The sequence below is a fragment of the Echinops telfairi genome, unplaced genomic scaffold (assembly GCF_000313985.2).
Source record: "Echinops telfairi isolate 266 unplaced genomic scaffold, ASM31398v2 ScPeMD7_7468;HRSCAF=8506_0, whole genome shotgun sequence".
NCBI classification, from domain to species: Eukaryota; Metazoa; Chordata; class Mammalia; order Afrosoricida; family Tenrecidae; genus Echinops; species Echinops telfairi.
In genome coordinates, this window is record NW_022111369.1 from 23228503 (window position 1) to 23249618 (window position 21116).

Here is a 21116-nt window from a genome sequence, read left to right on the forward strand (position 1 = left end):
AAGGGAAAACTGAGGACCTAATGCCGGGGGTTTAAGTGGAGAGAAAATGTTTTGAGAATGATGTACAAATGTGCTTTACACAATTGATGTGTATATGGATTGCGATAACAGTTGTATGAGCCCTTATAAAATGTTTTTTAAAAAAAGAAAACAAGTGACATACAGACTTCAGGGGCAGGGAGAGGGAGGAAAAAGAATCTGGGAAAGTGCAGTATCTATCATGAGCACCACGGGAAGAATGAGAATTTGGGAAACCAAATCACGTTTTTTCTGACTCCAACTTATGCCCCTATGTGTCCACTCGCTCACTATTTATTATGTGCCTACTGTGTGCCACACTCATCACCAGCCAAGGCTTTAAGACTTAACAGAGTCTGCTAAGAACCCAAGCTCCTCCATGTTTGCCCCTGAGCCCACCCTATGAAGTTCTGCCCCAAGGCTGACCCTGCAAAAAGTTTGGCACAAACAGGAAAGACTGTGCTTTTGTCAGAAACCAGCGAACCAAGGGCAGCGACAGCCGTGAAGGAATCCGCGAACCACAAACGATGATAACCGAAAACGACTATCTGGAGCTTTTATGATGACATCGATCAATAAGCCTGTATTTTCCACCCCAGAGGGGCCAGCTCTTTCCTCATTACTGCACAATATGTAAGGGCGCTAGTCCCTGAGCTTGGGGATGATACATGTTACAGTTCATCTGAGCTGGTGCACTGTTCTGCCTCAGCCCATCTGCACCCAGATGAGAAATAAACTTTGCTGTTTGCAATCCACCTGGCATTGTGACTGAATTGAGTCTCTTCTCTCGATCTCACAAATGGTCATACTCTTCTGAATACAGATCTCATTAAATGTGATTGGAACCTTAGAGTACTAACCTTTGCACCAGTTTAGAAGGAAGGGATGATGATAACTGAAATATTCTATTTTAATATCCTTACTGAGCTTGGTAGGACAAATTTATAAATACTGTACAAAAACATTATTTTCTATTTGCCCTAGTAACCCTTAACAGCTTAGATGATCGGTTTGAAGTCAGTCATATAGTTTATAAAGGATTAGCTTAATTTGCTACAGAGATATTTCCTTTTCTTAAAAATGGCTGCCTATACTTTTCAACCATGATTATTAGTGGCAGCAACATTTTTGCGTACAAGATGTACAAATATAAGGCAGGGTTTGTCCTGTTTTAAGAAACATTTCTCTTTAAGCAAACTAAAAAACCAAAAAGCCTCAAAACAGAGAACCATAATTATAAGTCTAACACTTCTGCTAAGGACACATAGGCTTGAAGTCCTGCGACAATGTTGAGTCTGTCCATCTGACTGCATAAACTCCATATTTTAAAATACGCCACCTACTGCTTCTGCGTTAAAATAAAGCAACTACAGAACGTATGGGAAGATGACCAGTGATATTGCTTCGTTTCCTGAAAGATAATCATATAGTCTCTCATTCGCATGTAGTAAGAATGAAGGCTGATATTGAAAATACCAATGAATACGGATGTTCCCCTAAAAAAGAAAAAAGACAAATGTTCATTGTTCCAACCAGACAGAAGTCACAATGTGAGACTTTGTGGTGTGAAAGACAACTGGCTCAACTGCAAAGAGGTGCTCCCCTTAAAAACACAGAGGCTCATGTAGTCATGGTATAAATAACTAGGCTACATCAAAGTGACCTTCTGTCCCTCTAGGGGAGATAAAGTATTGTAATTTGACATCTCAGAGAATATGTTCTCAAAGGTATGGTAGAAATTTAACACATACTAAATTGGGTAGCAGTGATAGCAACATATTTGAGTATTCCTGTGCACAGCCAGTGCGTTCTTCTGACCTCCCCAACCATCTCAAACAGATGGTGACCAGGGAAGAACAGGATCTGTGCATTTTGTCTGTCAGGCTTCTTGTGCTTAGAGCTCAAACAACCATGTACTTCTTCATAAATCCATGCACGAAATCATATCCAGCAGAAATGGAAAGGGTTTAAAGTTAAGCCAAGATCTAGGATCAGAGGAAAGAACATTCTGGAGAAGTCTGTGCAAGTTTTATTAAATAGAATCAAAGATGTTTTAATCAGTCATTAAAAGCAAAAGTGGGCAGATTAAACTATTATCATTGCTCTTAGTGAAGAGTGCTGGTATGTATGCCGTAACGAACTGCAACAGGTGTACCCAAGGCAAAGTATCAAATATTTCCACAACTCTAGGAGGTTAGCTTCTTCCATTAGCAGCTAGCCTTTCAACCTTGAGAACCATGATTAAACTGGATCGAGAGTGTTTTAATTAAAATGTGGGACTTGGATTGAGCTCAATTCTCTTCCTTTTAATTTGTTACAGTATACCTCATCAAAATTTGTATACACGGACTTGTCTTTCCCCCACCTACTAACCAATCTTACTTGGAAAATTTCCATATGGTCTGAGTTCCAAGTTAAAGAAATTCGCTCTATCTTACAGATAAGATGATAGCTTTAAAATATTGCTATTAAATAATACAATTAAAATCAATAAACAATTGAACCTACAACATACATAAGATTTTCTAAACAATCTCAGCATGATTATTCCAATTTTTAATTTCATCATAGGACAAACATCTCATGTGTTAATTGTGAGAGGCCAATGTACTCATGTTGAAAATAAATTAAATAAAAGGGACTAAATACAGACTCCCCAAACTCCAAACTCACTGCCATAGAAGGAAATGAGAGAGAAGAGAACACACAAAATACTTATCGAAACAAAACAAAACTGTTACTATGAGCTTGCTCCTGGTTCTAAGCCTCTGCTCTCTCAATTCTTGTCCTGCTGGCAAGAAAGAATCTAGATGAGAGATTGTGCTCAGACCAGAGTCAGAGAAAAAGTCTGAATGGAACTAGCGAGTTTACCGAGAAGGTACTTGGCATGGAGCACCCAAAGGGCCACCAGCTAATCTGAAGGCAGCCTGGAATGAAGAGGGAGAGTTTCATCCTGCTAATGGCAGACCTTCCACCACTGGCTGGCTTTCTGTCCGGACCTCCCCATCAAGTACCTGCAGCCCAGAATTCATGCTGCGCCCTTGCCCTGAGTCTCCCTTTCCCCAAAGATCAATTCAAGTCACTGTGGGGGTAGTGAACATCCTCTTTGCCCATACCCTGTCACTAGCTACAGCAGGGGCCCTCAAACTGTGGCCCACTGGGTGTTTTTGCCCCGTTTTGTTTTTCACTTCAAAATAAGATATGTGCAGTACGCATAGGAATTTGTTTATAGTATTTTTTTTAAACTATAGTCCGGCCCTCCAACGGGTCTGAGGGACAGTGAACTGGCCCCCTGTTTAAAAAGTTTGAGGGCCCCTGATCTACAGCTTCTGCATTGATAAAGAAGTATGTTTTATCTGCCCATCACCTTACTATGTAATGAGGAAGTGTGAAGTTGGGTGAAGTGTGCCCCAACCTCTCTTTTATGTTAGAATTCTTTTCATTGTCACCGTCCCCCATCTGGCTGTCTGGCTAACAAAACTGAGGCTCAATTAATGAACTCAGAATCCTAACAAGGATCATTAGATAAACTAGTACAGACTGTAGTAAAGAATTTACTTGAGTTTGTAAGGAGCTCTAGTGGTACTATGAGATAAGCCTGGGGTTGTTACCACAAGGTCATTGGTTCAAAACCCGCCAGCTGGTCTTCAGGAGAAAAATAAAGCAACTTTAAAGATTTAATCTCTAAAATAATAATTTATAAATTATCATGGGTTCATAAGGGACGGGGAGGGGGGAGGGAGGGGGGAAAATGAGGAGCTGATGCCAGAGGCTTACGTGGAGAGCAAATGTTTTGAGAATGATGAAGGTAACGAATGTACAAATGTGCTTTACACAATTGATGTATATATGGATTGTGATAAGTTATATGAGCCCCCAATAAAATGATTTAAAAAATATTTAATTTCAGAAATCCTATAGGGTCACGAGTCAAAATTAATTCAAAGGCAGTGGGTTTGGTTTGGTGCTGGATGAGAAATTTATAAGGGTTTATATAAAAATTATTGTACATACATATTTCATAGGGTCCAACTGCACAGGTTTTACTCTAATTCACTATCTGACATATCGTACTTCCAAAGGCACATGACATCCAACTGGGCTTGGTTTTCGTATGTTCCCAACAATTTCATTTATTTAAATGAGAAGGCATTCTAATCTCAGAAAAAATGGAGAAATGTACTTTAGTCTTAAGTTGCCCACATAAATAGAATTCTTATAATGTTGGCACGAAGCTGTGACAAACAGGAAAAGTTGGAGAGATTTGCACATGTCAAGCATTACCAAAAATATCTCTAATAATGAATATGAATTACTAGAAATGTAAAAACTAGACTACTTCTTATATTTCTATTATTACTACTAATTCTCTAAGATGTCTTTCCTCGGTGAAAATCAAGCGAAACTTTAAAAATCATTATCCTGTTATGCTTGCAATCCGTATTTTATAGAAGCAGAGAATATCGTCCAGTTACACTAACCTAAGGACACAGTCTTAATACACAATGACTTAATATTCTGGCACACCTGCACTCCTCGCTCTTCTACTTTCTAGCTGTGTGGCTTGGAAAATCACGCTGCACTGGGTCTTAGTTTCCTCATCTGTAAACAGCAACAACAACAAATATCTACATTGCTGAGAGGGCTAAATGAAGTAGTCTGGGTAAATTGCTTAACTTACAGTCCTTAGAGTGTGCAAGAATATCTCATAAATGTCAAGTCATATTATGCTATGATACATAATCTTTGTTAAAAACAAAGCTGTTATGTATTCAACAATTATTTACAGGCTACATACAATTTTTTACTTCTACTGAGTCTTCAGGCATGGAAGATATAAATTTGGTTCCAAAGAATTATTTTCTACAGGGTGATCTAGACAAATAAGTGTTTGGGATAAATACTGCCAAGGATCTATTAACCTCAATCAAGTTTGCATCTACTGTTCAGAATCAGCAAGCATAATAATTCTTAGTCCTATGGTTGAAACCCACGGTTGGCAAACATTTTCTACAAAGGGATAGGGAAGATTTTAGGCTTTGTGGGCCATGAGGCAGTTGCTGCAGCTACTCAACTGCCCTTTTGTATTGCAAAAGCAACCGCAGACAATGTGTAAACAAGAGAGCATAACTGTGCTCCAATATAGCTGCAGAACCAGGAGGTGGGCCAGATGTGACTCACAGGCTATAGTATGCCAACTCTGGTTAAATCCACTATTTTTTGCTGTTGAGTTATTTGCTGTTGAGTGGTACCCTAACTAAGGTACAATGGGATGGAATGCTGATTGTTCCTGTACCATCCCCCTGATTGACTACAATTAGATCAATGTAATTGACAGGGGTTTTTACTGGCTGACTTTTGGCAGATGTTACCAAGCCTTTCTCCATGTCTCAGCCTGGAAGCTCCCCTGAAGCCTGCTAAGCATCAAAGCAATGTGCAAGCCTCCACTAACAACAGGAACAGGTGTGCAAGAGTCACATTTACTGGGACTCAAATTTCAGGTCTCTTTCATGAAAAATAAGAATTCTACCACTAGTCCACCAGGCCTTGGTATAAATCATAGTGACAAATAATTGCATAAGGAATATAATCATTTTATAGCGATAAAGGAATCTAGATACCTTTACGTTCGTTTAAAAAGTGTTTAGTGTTTTACTATCAGTATTAAAGAAAAATTAGGGAAAAGAACAGCGTTCACACATGCGTACTAACATCAGCCCTGAACAGCTTCCAGATAGAAATAAATCTCAATAAAAGAGCATTTAAAAGAAAAGAAAGAAAGCAGTTAATAGTTACTTTAAAATTTGTCCTATCTGGGAGTCATCACTCTAGGCAAAAATTTACCTGGTATATAAGGATAGAGACTCACACATTTATATACTTAATACTTATACCCATGTTGTAGCAATCGATATCTCTAGGCAGGCCTTTAAGGTAAAGGGACTGCTTAGCCAAAATGCAGGGAGCAGATGGCAAGAAAACATTAGATGCGATAAAATACATGCAACTGGTAGCAATTTACTTATTCATCTGAAAATTTAAAAATGGAACTAATAAATGTATCCATCTTAGCTAGACAAATCCAGTTATCTCAATTTATTGCTCCAGTGTAAAGCCTACAATGAAATTTGGTATGGTCGTAGAAGCAGTAATTTCCTTTCTCACCCCTATATCCTTTAGACTTCAAACAAAAGATAGAATTTACATCCACTTACAACTGAGATGCACATCACTTACTCGTTGATCTAATCTGGTCTCACAAATATATCTGAGTCGTCCTTGGACAAAAGCAAACAACAACAACAACAAAAATCAGATTGTTTCAATCCTCTGTCCATAATAAACTCACTAAGCTTTTCTTTATTGCTAAAATGTAGCATATACAAGAGACAGGGCATGAGAAAGGGTCATGTTAATTAAAATCTTGGGTAATCAATCTATATTTAAAAATTGGAGTTCAGATACAAAGAAAATGTTACTTGAAAGAGACCTCTGCCGTCAATGGTCACTAGTTTATCCTCCTCATCTAAAGGAAGAATGCTTCTGATATCACTGAGAGTTGTGCTAGTAGATGTCACAAGTCAACTTGGACTCAGAGTATCCCCATGTGACAGAGTAGAACTGTCCCAAAGGATTTTCTAGGCTGCAATCTTTACAGAAGATATTGCCAATCTTTCTTACCTTAGGCAATTGGCTTGGTTCAGTCAACTTTTGGTTGCAGGCAAAGGCTTTAACCATTGTATCACCCAGGGCCCTTGTGATACATGAAAATGCATGTATCAAAGTAAAGGGGATCCAATCATCATAGGACTCTTGACAATTCTTTCCTCATATTCTAGTATTACATTGGTAAAATGATGTCTACTTTAATTGGAATGATATTAACTTATTATACATTCTGAATGAAGAGGTATTTCTTTAAGTATAAAGTGTAATAACATAATTACTACTACTCATCAATGATGCTCATCATTTTACTGTTAAACCAGTCAGTTTGTTCCCTTCTAGGTAGCTACCCATTACACACATGCGTTTCAAGTGCTGGGATACTATTTACTCAATAAGGAATCTTAAGAGATTTGGGATGTCCATTTAAAAAGTGCAATACTACTAGTTCAGTGAGTATGTCACCGGAATGTAGGTGGATGTTTTTACTTTTCTCAGTAGAATTCCTAACTTCACAGATACATATAAAAATAAGAGTAAAAACCAAAACCAAAACTTCTGTTTGTCAAAGGGGTGCAATTATGAATTGTATGTACACACAATCAAAGAAATCATGAATGTGGCATTATTTTAACATGTTACAAGAACTGCTAAGGAAAAACAACAAAAGGAAAATATTCAGAACAATTAGACAATACTAACTAATGCAAAAATGTTTTAAATACCTCTATGAAACAAAGTGAAACCATTCTATAGAAAATGGTGACTTAAATCTTAGCTAATATTGCATAGCTCAAGAATTTTTTAATAAGAAGTTATGTATTAAATATATCATATATTTTATTATGTATCACTGTAGAAACCCTCATAGTTACAATGTGTAATCTCTTTACATTTTATAACTTGATACATTATTTAAGAAGCCTAAAGATACATTCAACCAATTTTCTGGGCCATATGTCTACCCACCTACTCACTACCTTCAAGTTGTTCCTGACTTACAGTGACTGTATACAGCAGGGGAGAATGACGCTTGTAGGTTTCTGAGACTGTAGTACTTCACAAGAGAAGAAAGCCTCATCCTTCTCCCACTGAGAGGTTGATAGTTTTAAACTAGTGGCCCTTGCAGTTAGCAGTCCAACACGTTACTAAGTCATGAGGGCTCCTGATCATAAACCTGGCTTATCCAAATAAAGTAAAACTCTTCCAAGCCCAATAAATATAATTTTCTGCCAGTGTTTCAGGAAATGCACTCTTCTACCAGCATTTAAATTGAAGGCTATATTAGTACGTGGCAGAAAGATGAGGCTATCTATTCCTGTAAAGATTTATAGTCTGGAAAACCCACTGCAGCAATTCTACTCTGTCCTATAGAGTCGCCATGAATCACAACCGACTTGATGGCAGTGAGTTTGTTTATTTTTTTTTGAAACGAATAGTCTAGACTATGAAAGAAAAGTATCTATATGGTAACAGGGAGCACCAGTTAATATGACTCTGATTCAAATTTATACACCAATCACTAATGCCAAAGAGGAAACATTTGAAAAGCTTACCAGAATTTCATTAGAAATACAATCGAGATGCAGTGATAATTACTGGTGATTGGAATGTGAAGTTGGAAACAAAGGAAGAGAAACTATTATGAAAATATGGTGGTGGTAGAAATGAGACGAGATGGGATGACATGGCAGAATTTTGTATGGCCAACAACTTATTCATTGCAAATATCACTTCACAATAACATATAAAATGACTACATAAATAAACTCTGTAGGACAGAAAACACACAGTATCTAAAGAAAGACAAAAGGGAGAAACTGAGTATCTTCAGTGAGGATCAAATCAGGTGCCAACTGGGGAATTGACTGTTGACATTCAAGTTTGAGCGAAAGGTGGGGAAAATTAAAATAAGTCCACAAGAGCTAATGTACAACCATGAGTATATCCCATCTGAATTTAGAGACCATTTCAAGAAGAGATTAATGGCATTAAATACTAATGATGGAAGACTAGACAAATTGGGATGACATCAAGGACATCATATGTGAAGAAAGCAAAAAAAGATGATTAAAAAGCCATGAAAAGATAAAGTGACCCAAAGAAATGATGCATTAAAAGAGCTTAAGAGGAAATTTCAAAGGTCAGTTCAAGAAGGCAGAATAGTATCACAATGGAATTATAACATAATTAAAATGAAATATATAAAGCACTGGAGTCAGAAAACCAAAAGGAAAGAATATACACAGCATATATCAACCTGAAAATACTGAAGAAAAATTCAAGCCTCGAGTTGAAATATTGAAGGATTCAAACACTGCACTGCATTGAGCAAATCTGTACAAGACCTGTCAAGTGCTGAAGAGCAAGAATGTCACTTGAAAAGGACATCCTGGTTAGTAGAGGGCAAGCAAAAAATAGGAAGAGCCTTGACAAGATAGCTTGACACAGAAATTGCAGTAATGGACTCAAATATAACATTCATGAGGGCTGGGCAGTGTGTTTTATTCTGTTCTACATAAGGTCACTATGAGTCAGAACTGACTCAACAGCACCTAGCAACAAGATAGGCAATATTGAGTGATGCAGGAATCACGCACCCAAAAAAGATGAAAGGAATAGAGTCACTGTATCATAAAGAACGGATTGACATTCAACTGTCTCGGGATCAAGAACCAAGGATATTAAAGGAAAAATACTAAGCTGCACTGAAGGCATTAGTGAAAAACTAGGCCACAGGCATCGATAGATTAACAAGTACGAAGTCTCAACAAAGACATTCTGAAGGCACTCTCTAGACCATGCTGAGAACTCTGGAGGGCAGCTGCCTCACCAAACGACTGGAAAAGGTCCACATTTATGACAACTAAAAAGAAAAATCATCCAACAGAATGTCAACAACGTTGAACAAAATCATTGATAACACATCTCAGTAAAATTTTGCTTAAGATAATTATAAAATGACTAAAACATTACAACTACAGGGAACTGCCAGAAACCCAAACTGGATGTTGAAGATGTGGAATGTGGTATTATCATTGGTGATGTCAAATGGATCTTGGCTGAAACCAGGGATACCAGAAAGACATTTATCTATGTTTTATTGATTATACAACAGCCCTTGGATGTGTAGACCAGAGAAAATTATGGATAATATTGTGAAAAGTGAGAATTTCAGAACATTTAGTTGTGCACTTGAGGAGCCTGTACTTAGACCAAAAGGCAGTTATTCAACTAGAACAAAGGTAGACCGTGTAGCTCAAAAACAGGAAAAGTGGGTGTCAGGGTTGTATCCTTTCAACATATTTATTTAATCCGTATGCTGAGACAATCTCAGTAGCTAGAAGAAGCATGAGACATTAGGACTGAGGAAGGCTCATTAACGATTTGCAAAATGCAGATGACACAATCTTGCTTGCAGAGAGGGAAGACTTGAAGCATTTGCTGATGAGGCTCAAAGATTACAGTTTATATACATTGAAACTCTGTATAAAGAAAAAAAATCCGCACAGGTGGGCTCAAAAGCAGCATCATGGTAAACAGAGAAAAACTGAAATTGGCAAGAATTTCATTGTACTTGGATCTACAGTCAAGCAGCAGTTAAAAAATCAAATAATATATTAGCAGATCGGCCGTAAAAGATCTCTTTAACTTCTAAAAAAGCAAAGACTTTACTCTGAGGACTAAAGTACACCTAACCCAAGTTATGGTATCACCTAAAACACACATGAATGTTGTACAGCGAATAGGGAAAACTGATGAGGAAGGAGTATTTCAAGCTTGGTGCTAGAAAAGATTAATCATACTTTAAACAAGCAAATACTCTACCTCAAAGTTGGATACTTGGAACTTTATCCAAATACACTTCACCTTATTCCCATTGGTCTGAGACACTGTCTATCTCCTGATCAGGCCTTTTAATTTGATTCTGTCTCTTCTTTGTACCTTTTTTGGGGGGCTGATCCCCAGGTCATTTATTGATACTGTCTATACAACTTAATCTATAAACATGGAAAAATGGGTGATCTCATATTTCTAATAGTCCCTCTTGGTTCCAGTGCTATGTCGCTATACACAAATGGTATTTTTTGGGGAAAAGATTGTTACCCATCATGCTGCATGCTATTAAATTTCTATATTCCTAGAACTATATAATGTAGTCCTAGTTATAGCACAGGAGCTCCGATGGTATAGTGGTTACGAGCTAGGCTGCCAGCAGTGTGAAAAGTAGCCAGACAGAAAAATGAGGATTTCTACTCCAGTAAAGAGTTAACACTGAAACTCACAGGGGCAAGTCTACCCTGTCCTTTAAGGTTGCTATGCGTTGGAATCGACTTGAAGGCAGTGAGTTTGGTTTGGAGTTACAATACTGCTTGTGTTCGCAACCTTTCACACTTATGTCAGTTTAATGCTTTGAGAAAGGGAATTTTCTTTTCCTTATACCATTTTTTATTGTTTTTCTTTTGAAATGGCACACTTCAGTGGTGTAATGGTTACGCATTGAGCTGCTAACCACAAGGTCAGCAGTTCGAAACCACCAACTGCAGCTTAAGAGCAAGATGTTCTACTCCCGGAAACAGTTACAGTCCCAGAAACTCACAGTTCTACCCTGTCATACAGGATTGCTATGAGTTGGCATCTACTTGATGGCACTGAGTTTAGTTTTGGCTTTTGTATTTCTACTTTTGTTCAATAACTATTATGGGAACTTCAATCTGGTTGGAAAAAAGAACAGCATCTTTAAAAATGACGAAACACTCTTAAAATCATATGAAGCTGATATCAAAATACTACAAGCTGACCTATCTACCTACTCACTCACTGACATTTACCAAGAGCCTATCAACTGTGCCAAGTCTTGTTTAGGTCCTGTTAACAACGACTGGTAATACTGGGTCCCTGTCCTTAAGGAGATTTAAAAACATTAGTAAAATATACACATGGAAACAATTAAAATGAACATGATGCATGTGATGCAAAAATGCCATCACTGACATTTTGTTGGCATAGAGAGAAAGACAGGAACTGTTTAAAGGGCTCAAGAAAGCACAGCAAAGGAGGTGATATCTGATTCTAAAAGGTGAACAGAAATTTGCAAGGGACAGAAGGGGAAATGAAAGCATTTCACTTGGATAAAAGTTGTGGTTTGTACCAAGCTCAGAGATGTGTGCCTGAGGAATGATATGACCGCCTGAACGTTAATGTGACTGGAGCACAGGGGGCAAGCAAACCATTACAAAAGGAGATTGGAGAAGGTTAGCAGGAGGTTGTAAGCCAGACGTTTTACCTGTGGGCAGAAGATCACAGAACACACGTTCAAGGCTGGAAGTCCTATGAGGAGAACTGTTTTCACATGGCATTAATGTAGGCTTTCAATGCTATTGTATGAGGAATAAAAGGACAGAAGCATAGGCTTTCTTGAATACCCTTCCTATACCAGGCCCTTTGATAGCCATCATCTACACCAATTCTACATGGGATATTATTTAGACCCTTATTTCAATAAATGAAAAAACTGGAGTTCCTCTGAATGATTTATTTGATAACATCTCCAATCTTTTGCAATTCATGGCCCATCAGGAAATTATCCTTATTTCTTTGAGTCACAACCAGTCAAAAAACTAGGTTCAAAGAACAATGAGTCGGTTCTAGAGAGGCACAATTTACATTCTAATGAATCAATCATTCACATTCAGTATATAATTAAACTGAAATTAGAAAATGGACATACTGGAAAGCTATAATGACTTTTTCACAATTTTCAGACTGATAAAATATTAGGTAATATAATAATATTTTATATATTTATTCATATTTAAAGAACTAAATTTAGCTAATCTGGCATCCATAACCTAAACAAATCCTAGGGAAAATAACGCAGTGAATCACACCTTCTCCATAAAGGGCAGCATAGCATGTAGGAACAAAGATTTATATTTTTACCATTAAATTTACAAAGATTTTGTAAATACTTCTTTAACCACTAGTTACATAAATATAAAAGCTTTGAATATAAAAATAATGTGACATACAAATAAAGTAATTCACTTACTGGTTTAAGAGTATAAATCTAATTCTGAAAAATAACCCCTAAAGATCAGTTTTTCATATGAATTTTTAGATTCAAGTCAACATTTCTAAGGGGATTACAGCATCTTAAAAAGAATTAGCAAAGACACGGGGCAAGTAGGAAGTAGTATTGGTAGCTTACATAAACCCAAGCTTGGGTTCTTACTCCTTTTGTATTTTAATGCTTTAATTCAAGACTGAACTTTTGAACATTTTGCATTCTAAACGTTTAGCTCTTTGTCGGTCACTGGCAAGCTTGTCTGTGTTAAACTATATGCCTGAGAAAAAGATGATGATCCAACCTAAAGCCTAATGCTGCGAAAACACACATCTAGTTCCTATTTATCAGCTGATATAGCATGACTGTGCTCTTGAAAGACGTCTGGGTAACACAGTCTATACAAGACCACGACAGGCAGAAGACCTAAGGTATAAATAAAGTCAGAACTTCAGGGGAGGTAACAGAAATCTACAGCACACTCAGAATACACTGCTAAGTCTTAAAATTTCAGTGAATTATTATTAATATTTTTAGGTCTGTCTTTAAAACAAAAAACTATAGTATATAGTAAGAAATACCCTTAACCTTCTTACCCAAAATTTGAGTATGTGTATATATACATATTTACATATAATCATATATAGATGCATAGATAGATTCAAATAAAGCTTCCACAAAATAATAACCAACCAACAACTAATCAGTTGCTGTCAGCTTGGCTCTGACTCATGGGGAACATGTGTGTTGAATGAGACTGTGCCATTGTGAAACAGAAAAATCGGTATTTTTATGAGAATGTGAATGTTTTGTGCTGTTAAAGTACTGCTCATGTATAAATCACTTATATTTTCTGGAAAAAGATAATACTTTAAATACTATTAGCATCATGATTATAGTTATTTGCCTGCTTTGACTCCGACAAAGAAGGATTTCATTGCCCTCTTGAGGTGGTTTTGCTGTACTGCAATCTCCAGGAATCCCACATAAATGTGATCCCCACCCCACCCCACCCCACACACTAAGAGGCACTTTGATGATAAATTTTTAAACATCCATAACTTGTACATATATTTCATGCCCTCCATTCAGCTTTATCTGATAAATTCAATCTTTTCCAAAGTAAACTATTTTAAGAAACAAACTGGTTCTAATTATAATACCAAAAGATTCTTCTGAAAGTTACTTTCTGTATTCTAATACCCCAAACAGAATAATTACAGCAAATATTCACTACTAAACACAGAATTTAAATAAATGGAAATAACTCCAAATGGATGGGGCTGAGCTTTGTCGGCACTAATTTTTAGACTGTAACAGGTGTCTTTGCAAAGTCAACTATGTAGTCTAGAAATATCAGAGCCTGATGATACTTGGCTATTTTCTTTTCAAGATTAATAAATTCCATTTCCTTTAAAACACTCTGTTGTGTCCTGTGCTGTGGAGTCAGTTCATAGCGACCTTATGCACAACATAAGGTTACTATGGGTCAGGACCAACTCAATGGCACCTAGCAACAACATGTTGAAGAGAAGGAAATACTGCCCCATTCTCACAATTGTTTTCATGTTTGAACCCAGTGATGCAACCACTGTGACATCCATCTTGTTGAAGGTCTTCCTCTTTTTGGCTCCCCTGCCACTTCAGCAAGCATGATGTCCTTCTTCAGGGAGTGGTCTCTCTTGATAACATGTCCAAGCTACATAAGACAAAATCTCACCACCCTTCCCTTTATGGACTATTGTGGTGGTACTTCTTCCAAGGCAGACTTGCTTGTTTGTGAGTCTATCTCACACGAAATGACCTAGCTTCTTTCCCTAACATCACCAATGCTTCTAACTTTTTTGTGAAATAAGAAACATGTAACTAAATTAAAAACTTTCAAAAATACATTCTGAAATAAATTATATGAAAACAATTTTTTTTCTTAAAGAAATTCATTTAAAATGAATTATTTAGTGTCTCAACAAACCCTGTGTGTGAACCTACAAAATGGATTTCTAACTATATTATCTGAAAACCTACTGGATCAATCCCACAACCACTGCCATTGAGATCAATTCAGACTCATAGGGACCCTACATAGAGTGTGCAAGTCAGTGGATCTTTATAGGAGCAGACAGCGTTATCTTTTCCCCCTGGAGCAGTTGGAGTAGAAATCTGATGTACAATGTGCTAGTTATGGAGAGACTATGTGTAGTGGGATCCTTAAGTTCACATTCTAGCTTTCGTAACTGAGTGGGAGTGCCATTCACAGAAAGCAAATGATACTCTGATTTGGGAATGTTGCATTTAATGTGCCACTTGGGGACATGGATTTCACTATATAGAGAAAGACCTATAAATGATCAAAGGCTAGGTGGTTAAAAAAAAAAAGGATGTGGGTTCATCCAAGGAGAGTATAAAAAGTGAAAAAAGATGAAGACCAAGTTTAGAAATTGGTAACATTTAATTGCTCCATATATCTTCCTGCTGCATGGGACTTTGGCTAATTAATCATAAGCTTTATAAGATCATTTGGTCTTCCTTCAATTTGCAGATCGGAAACTACGAGTATAAGAAGTTAAACGACTTTATTTAAAGTTTTCTATATGTAGAGGTAAGTGAAAAGAGTAAATTTCCAGATTGAGCCCAAGCCTTTCCATGCAACCATGCAAATATTTTTTTACTAGTATTGTATGCTTCTCTTCACTTAATCAAATCAAACCCAAGGTCGCTGAGTCAGTTATGGTGACCCTGACTACTGAATTAAAGGTTGGTGTTTTGAAACCACCCACCGACACGGCAGAAGAAAGTTCTTGTGATCTGCTACCTTAAAACTACAGGCATGAAAACCTCATGGAAAACTTTCCATTGTACCACATGGTGCCTCAATGACTCCATTCTTTTTCTCTACTGCCTCATAAATTTTGAGAAGGCAAGAACTGCAAGATCCTTTCTTGTAATTAATGGATGAAAGACACATTTGTAATTATTGTTATTTTGCATATTTTCAAAACTGAAAGAATGTATTAACAAGGATAACCCTCCAATAATACAGTTCCTTAAGAAATAGGACCCTACATTTATTCTTCATATATACTTTCTGAGTCTTCTGGGTAAAAGGGAATGCCCCATTCAATAATTATAATAGCACATTCTGCTATTTATAGCATATGCTTTTGTTGCTATTTTGTACAAATCACCCAAACCAATGTATTTATAAGGATAACATTTTGTCATGGGTAATGTTCTGTGTTAACTTAGCTAAGTTATGATTCCCAGTGATTTGGCAGACATTATGTAATAACCTTGTGACCTGGTGTGAGTAGCCAGTCAGTTGAAGGGGGGGGTTTCCTTGGGGTGTGGTTTTCCTGCCCCCAGTGGATAAATGGATGTCCTGGCAAAGTTCTTTTGCTCTCTCAACCCTGTTCTCTTCTCATTATGTGACCTCTGGCTCCTGGGACATAATTCTGCTGAAATCTCCAGCCTGCCTGCTGACTTGAAGATTTTTTATTTACTTGTCATCCATATACCCATGAGCTGTATAACCATGAGTCAGCCTGACACTTGGCCTGCCAGAAGTCTTCAGTCTCTCACATGACCTACTGACTTGGTACTCACCATCCCCCATGATTGTGTGAAGCATTTCTTCAACAATTATGGGAGCCATTTCCTTTAAATAAATAATTTATTTTGCATATATATGGGTTCACTATTTTTTCTCCCCTAGAGAACTCACACTAAGACTCCTTCCAAAAATAACTTCCTGAAGTTTGTGGGGGGAAAAGGAATTTAATTTTCCATGAACGTCAACTTTTTGAAGCCAACCTTATGTATGGTTTTCATAATCACACTTAAACAAAAAGGAAGAGAAAAGAAATTCCTTTAGAATACCTGCTTGATTTGTTTGTTGCCAACCTGGTGACTTGGTAAGGTTGGTGGAAGTCACAGGCTTGAAGGTGGCAGCGGCTGTGAGGCTGGCCGACTCTGATCTGGCAGTAGGGGGGCTTTCCAGGCTCTTGGCAATGCTTGGTGAAGCCAATTGCTGAGAAGGCTCCTGGGTGTTGCTGTAGAGGGCAGAGGAGGCACTTCTGGTGATGTAGAAACATGAATTGGCAACAATCTTCCCCTGCCCCAAACCCATTATATTGTTAAGTTTAAAAAAAAGTTAATTGATTTTTGAACAAGAAGTCAGACTGTATTCCATTTATTTTTCAGAAATTCCTTTAAAAATATCTATCATAAGAAACTAAGCTTTGAAATATGTAATGGTATGATATGCATACTAAATCCCAACTAGTAAAAAGAAAGGAAAAAAGAAACTAAGCTATTGAAAAGTTTATATAGTCAGTCAATCCCATTCATACAAGCAGATTTTATTAGTTCGTCTTAAGTCAAAATTCATGTAGTTAAATCAAGTCATCATTAAACAATCCCTAATACACATCTATGAAGCGATATACATGCTCCCCACTCCTATGTTCTTCTAAGTATTCTGTGAAGTAAGGTTCTCGACATCTCATCAGTTACTTGTTCCCACTCTCATATTCACTTCATGCAGATTTAAGCATCTATCCTATGGTAGACACTAATATGCACTAGACACAAAGTAAAAAAATCAAGATATACCTCTGCCCTAATTAGACAAAATAACCATTACCTTTACCCAGACAATGTTATTTACTTCCCAGGAGGGCTAAATCTTTACAGGAGAAAGACCTTGTCCAACGTGTAGCCAACTAGACCATCACCACGTCTCCATAGAGGTTATATCATCAAAAAGAGAAATTTAAATCCAATCTTCCTCACTATATTGGCAAGTGAACAAGGATGCCTAATTTCTCCAGGGGCTCTTAAATGTCTGATAATATCCAATGTGATAAGCCTGATACTGCATATTCTTAGTAATACCTGCTTGCAAGATTGGTATCTGGGAACTTGGCTGATAAACATTTCCCTACAATGATCTATCACCACTTGTGAGCTGGTCACAGTGCTGTTTGCAAATAAAAACCTTATTATTTCACAATAGAATACTGTCTGACATGGTACTGGCAGGAGAACCCCCTCAGATGGAAGGAATTATAAAATAGCTACAACAATGGACTCAACCATGTTACTGTTAGTGTAGCTGTTAGGTGCTATCAGGTCAGTTCTGACTCCTAATAACCCCATGGCAAGACAGAAGGAAACCGTAGTCACAATCAGAAAGATGTTGCAGAAGCAGCCAGCCTTTTCATTCTTTTTTTTTTTTAAATCATTTTATTGGGGGCTCGTACAACTCTTACACAATCCATACATCCATTCATTGTGTCAAGCACATCTGTACCTTTGTTGCCCTCATCATTCTCAAAACATTTGCCTTCTACTTTAGCCCTTAATATCAGCTGCTCATTTTCCCCCTCCCCCCTCCCTCATGAACCCTTCATAATTCACAATTATTATCTTGTCATATGTCATACTTCACTCCCATAACTCAGTTTTTCTTCAGCGTCGATTCTTCTTCTTTTTTTTGAACTTTGACTAGTGACTTTACTTTCTTTTTTTTTTCTTTTTTCTGTCTTGTCTTTTTTTTTTTTCTTTTTTCTGTCTTGTCTTTTTTTTTTTTAAACATTTTATTAGGGGCTCATACAACTGTTATCTCAATCCATACACACATCAATTGTGTAAAGCGCATTTGTACATCATTCTCAAAACATTTTCTCTCCACTTAAACCCCCGACATTAGGTCCTCATTTTTCCCCTCCCTCCCCACTGCCCCCTCCCTCATGAGCCCTTGATAGTTTATAAATTGGTATTCTGTCATATCTTGCCCTGTCCGACGTCTCCCTTCACCCACTTTTCTGTTGTCTGTCCTCCAGGGAGGAGGTCACATATAGTTCCTTGTAATCGGTTCCCTCTTTCCTACCCATTCTCCCTCTACCCTCCCTGTTTCGCCACTCACACCACTGGTCCTGTAGGGCTCATCCACCCTGGATTCCCTGTATCCTTTTCATTCTTTTATACATTTGGTTTCTGAGACTCAGAGCCAACTCATGGGAAACTAAAAGCAAGTGATACAAAGCAATTTCTAAATCAGTGGTTCTCAACCTTCCTAGTGCCACAATTCTTTAATACAGTTCCTCATGTTGTGGTGACCCCCAACCATAAAATGATTTTCGCTGCTATTTCAAAACTAAGTTTGCTACTATTATGAATTGTAATGTAAATATCTGATAGGCAGGATGGATCATTTGACCCCTAAGGGGGTTGTAACCCACAGGTTAAGAACCACTGCAAATGACAGGAGTAGCTCACAGTGCCTACCTTGTCCATGTACCCACTGTGGTGTTTTTTTTTTCTCTTTAAAAGAGTGTTTATTAAAGGTCTTTATAGAACAACATCTACACATCAGATCCAGTTGCCAAGGAGACCGTTAGACAGTGGGGACTGGCTGAGGCGGAGTAGGATTTCAACCTTGGGTTCCACAACGTTCACATGGTCAGGCAGGAGCTTCTTAGGACCCATCTTACCACCTGGATCCCAGGGCAGCATGATCTTCACTTTGATGCCCTGCACCCCCTCCCTGAGCAGCACGTGGTACACAGTCAACATAGTAGTTATAACAGGGTCCCTGCTGTGGATCATCAGGCTGTCCACGAACTTCATCGATGTAGCCCTCTGTGCTTGGAGATTCCCAGACACCACAACCTCTCTTTGGGTGAGGGACCACAGCACCCTAGCAAGCCCTCCGCCCAGTGAGCCTTCCAAGAGTTTGCAGAGCAGACTGCCTGGGCAATGGTGAATAGGTCTCTTGTGGTCACCTTTTCAGCATAAAGCTCCACATTGCCCTCACAAGACAAAATAGGCAACAGGATCCCCATAAAAATGACAACTTTTGCTCAATAAAACAAATTTATCAACAAAATGAAGAGACAGCTACAGACTGGGAGATCTGGGGGGTTCATATATCTGATAAGGGTTTAAGATCCAAACTATATCAAGGATTCCTATAACTTACCAATAAAAAGACAATTCAATTAAACAGTGACAAAAGACCTGACATTTTACTAAAGAGAATATTTCACTAAAGAGTATAAAGGACATTAAAAGACAGTTATTAAAACAAAACCAACCAAAATGACCCACGCCAAATAAACAGCTGTTAAGGTGATTCTAATTCGTAGTGAAAACACAGGACAGAATAAAACTTCCCTGCAGTTTCCAAGGTTGTAAATCTTTATGGAACAAGACTTTCTTCCCTGGAGTGACTAGTGAGCTTGAAATGTTGACCTTCTGGCTAGCAGCTGTGAAACCACTGTTCAGTTCCTTTCATTGGGCATTAAAACAAAAAACCAAACTCACTGCCATCAAGTCAATTCTGACTTATTGACCGTATAGAACAGAGCAGAACTGCTCCCTCCATAGGGTTTCTGAGAATATCAACCTTCGGGGGGAGGGGGGAGGTTAGATACCCTCATCTTTCTCCCTTGGGGTAACTCATGGGTTTGAATCATCTGTGGTTATCAGTCTAGCATCTGACCCACAGGGAGCCAAAAGAATGTGAAGAAACTTGAACCTTCATCTACTGTTGACAGAATGCAAAGTGATACACCCTTCATGGAAAATACTTGAGATGTTTCTCAAAAAGTTTAAATACCGAGGAGGAAGGGGGAACCGATTGCAATGATCGGAGCTTCCACTGCAAGTTAGTGGAAAAATGGAAAAGATAATTGAATTTTTCAACGGATTTTTCAAAGCTTTTTGAACATACAATGTAAAAGCATGTAGTCATAAACAGAAGGAAACTTCTAATAATTATTTTTTCAGTAAGCTTATTTGTAGTTTCAAATTTTGTGTAATAATTTTGGCAAAATTTTTAGACTTGAGAGACAAGCTAATTGTAGTGTTTCAACCCTTTCCAGATACAGTGAACATTGAGATGCTTGTATTTAAAAATTCTAAGCTAGAACCAATAAAAAAAAAACAATTACATGTAGTTCCCAATTTATGAGAGAGCTCTATTTCAATGACTCTATCACAAATTGGTTCTAATTCTAAAATTGAATACCTAATTTTTTGTTTTAAATATTCATTATTGTTGCCTTTTATTAGTAGTATCTTTATAATCTGATCTTTGCTTTTTCTTCTGGGGTTGCCATGAGAATGATTAAGAGCAACAAACAGTAACAGGCACTGTATTCAACACCGTTGCACCTAACAAAGTGTACAGAAACCAATGGTTCCAAGTGCAGCTCATTGCAACTGGAAGACGTGGTACATTAGGGACTACCTGTATCTTATTATTTTTCAGTTTTTTATCTGCTCTAATTAAGTATTTGATTATTCAAGGAGCGCCACATCCACGCAATACAATAGGTCTATTGTAAATGTTTGTGTAACT

The 21116-nt window shown here is 37.6% G+C and overlaps 1 protein-coding gene across 1 annotated transcript in view; it reads right to left on the minus strand.

The window, feature by feature from the left end:
* PDLIM5 (PDZ and LIM domain 5) overlaps positions 1-21116 on the minus strand; it is a 223385-nt gene that overhangs the window by 43733 nt on the left and 158536 nt on the right. The window contains exon 12 of the mRNA XM_045284331.1: positions 16628-16800. Within this exon, the coding sequence (XP_045140266.1) occupies positions 16628-16800 (173 nt within the window). The remainder of the gene's footprint in view (positions 1-16627; positions 16801-21116) is intronic.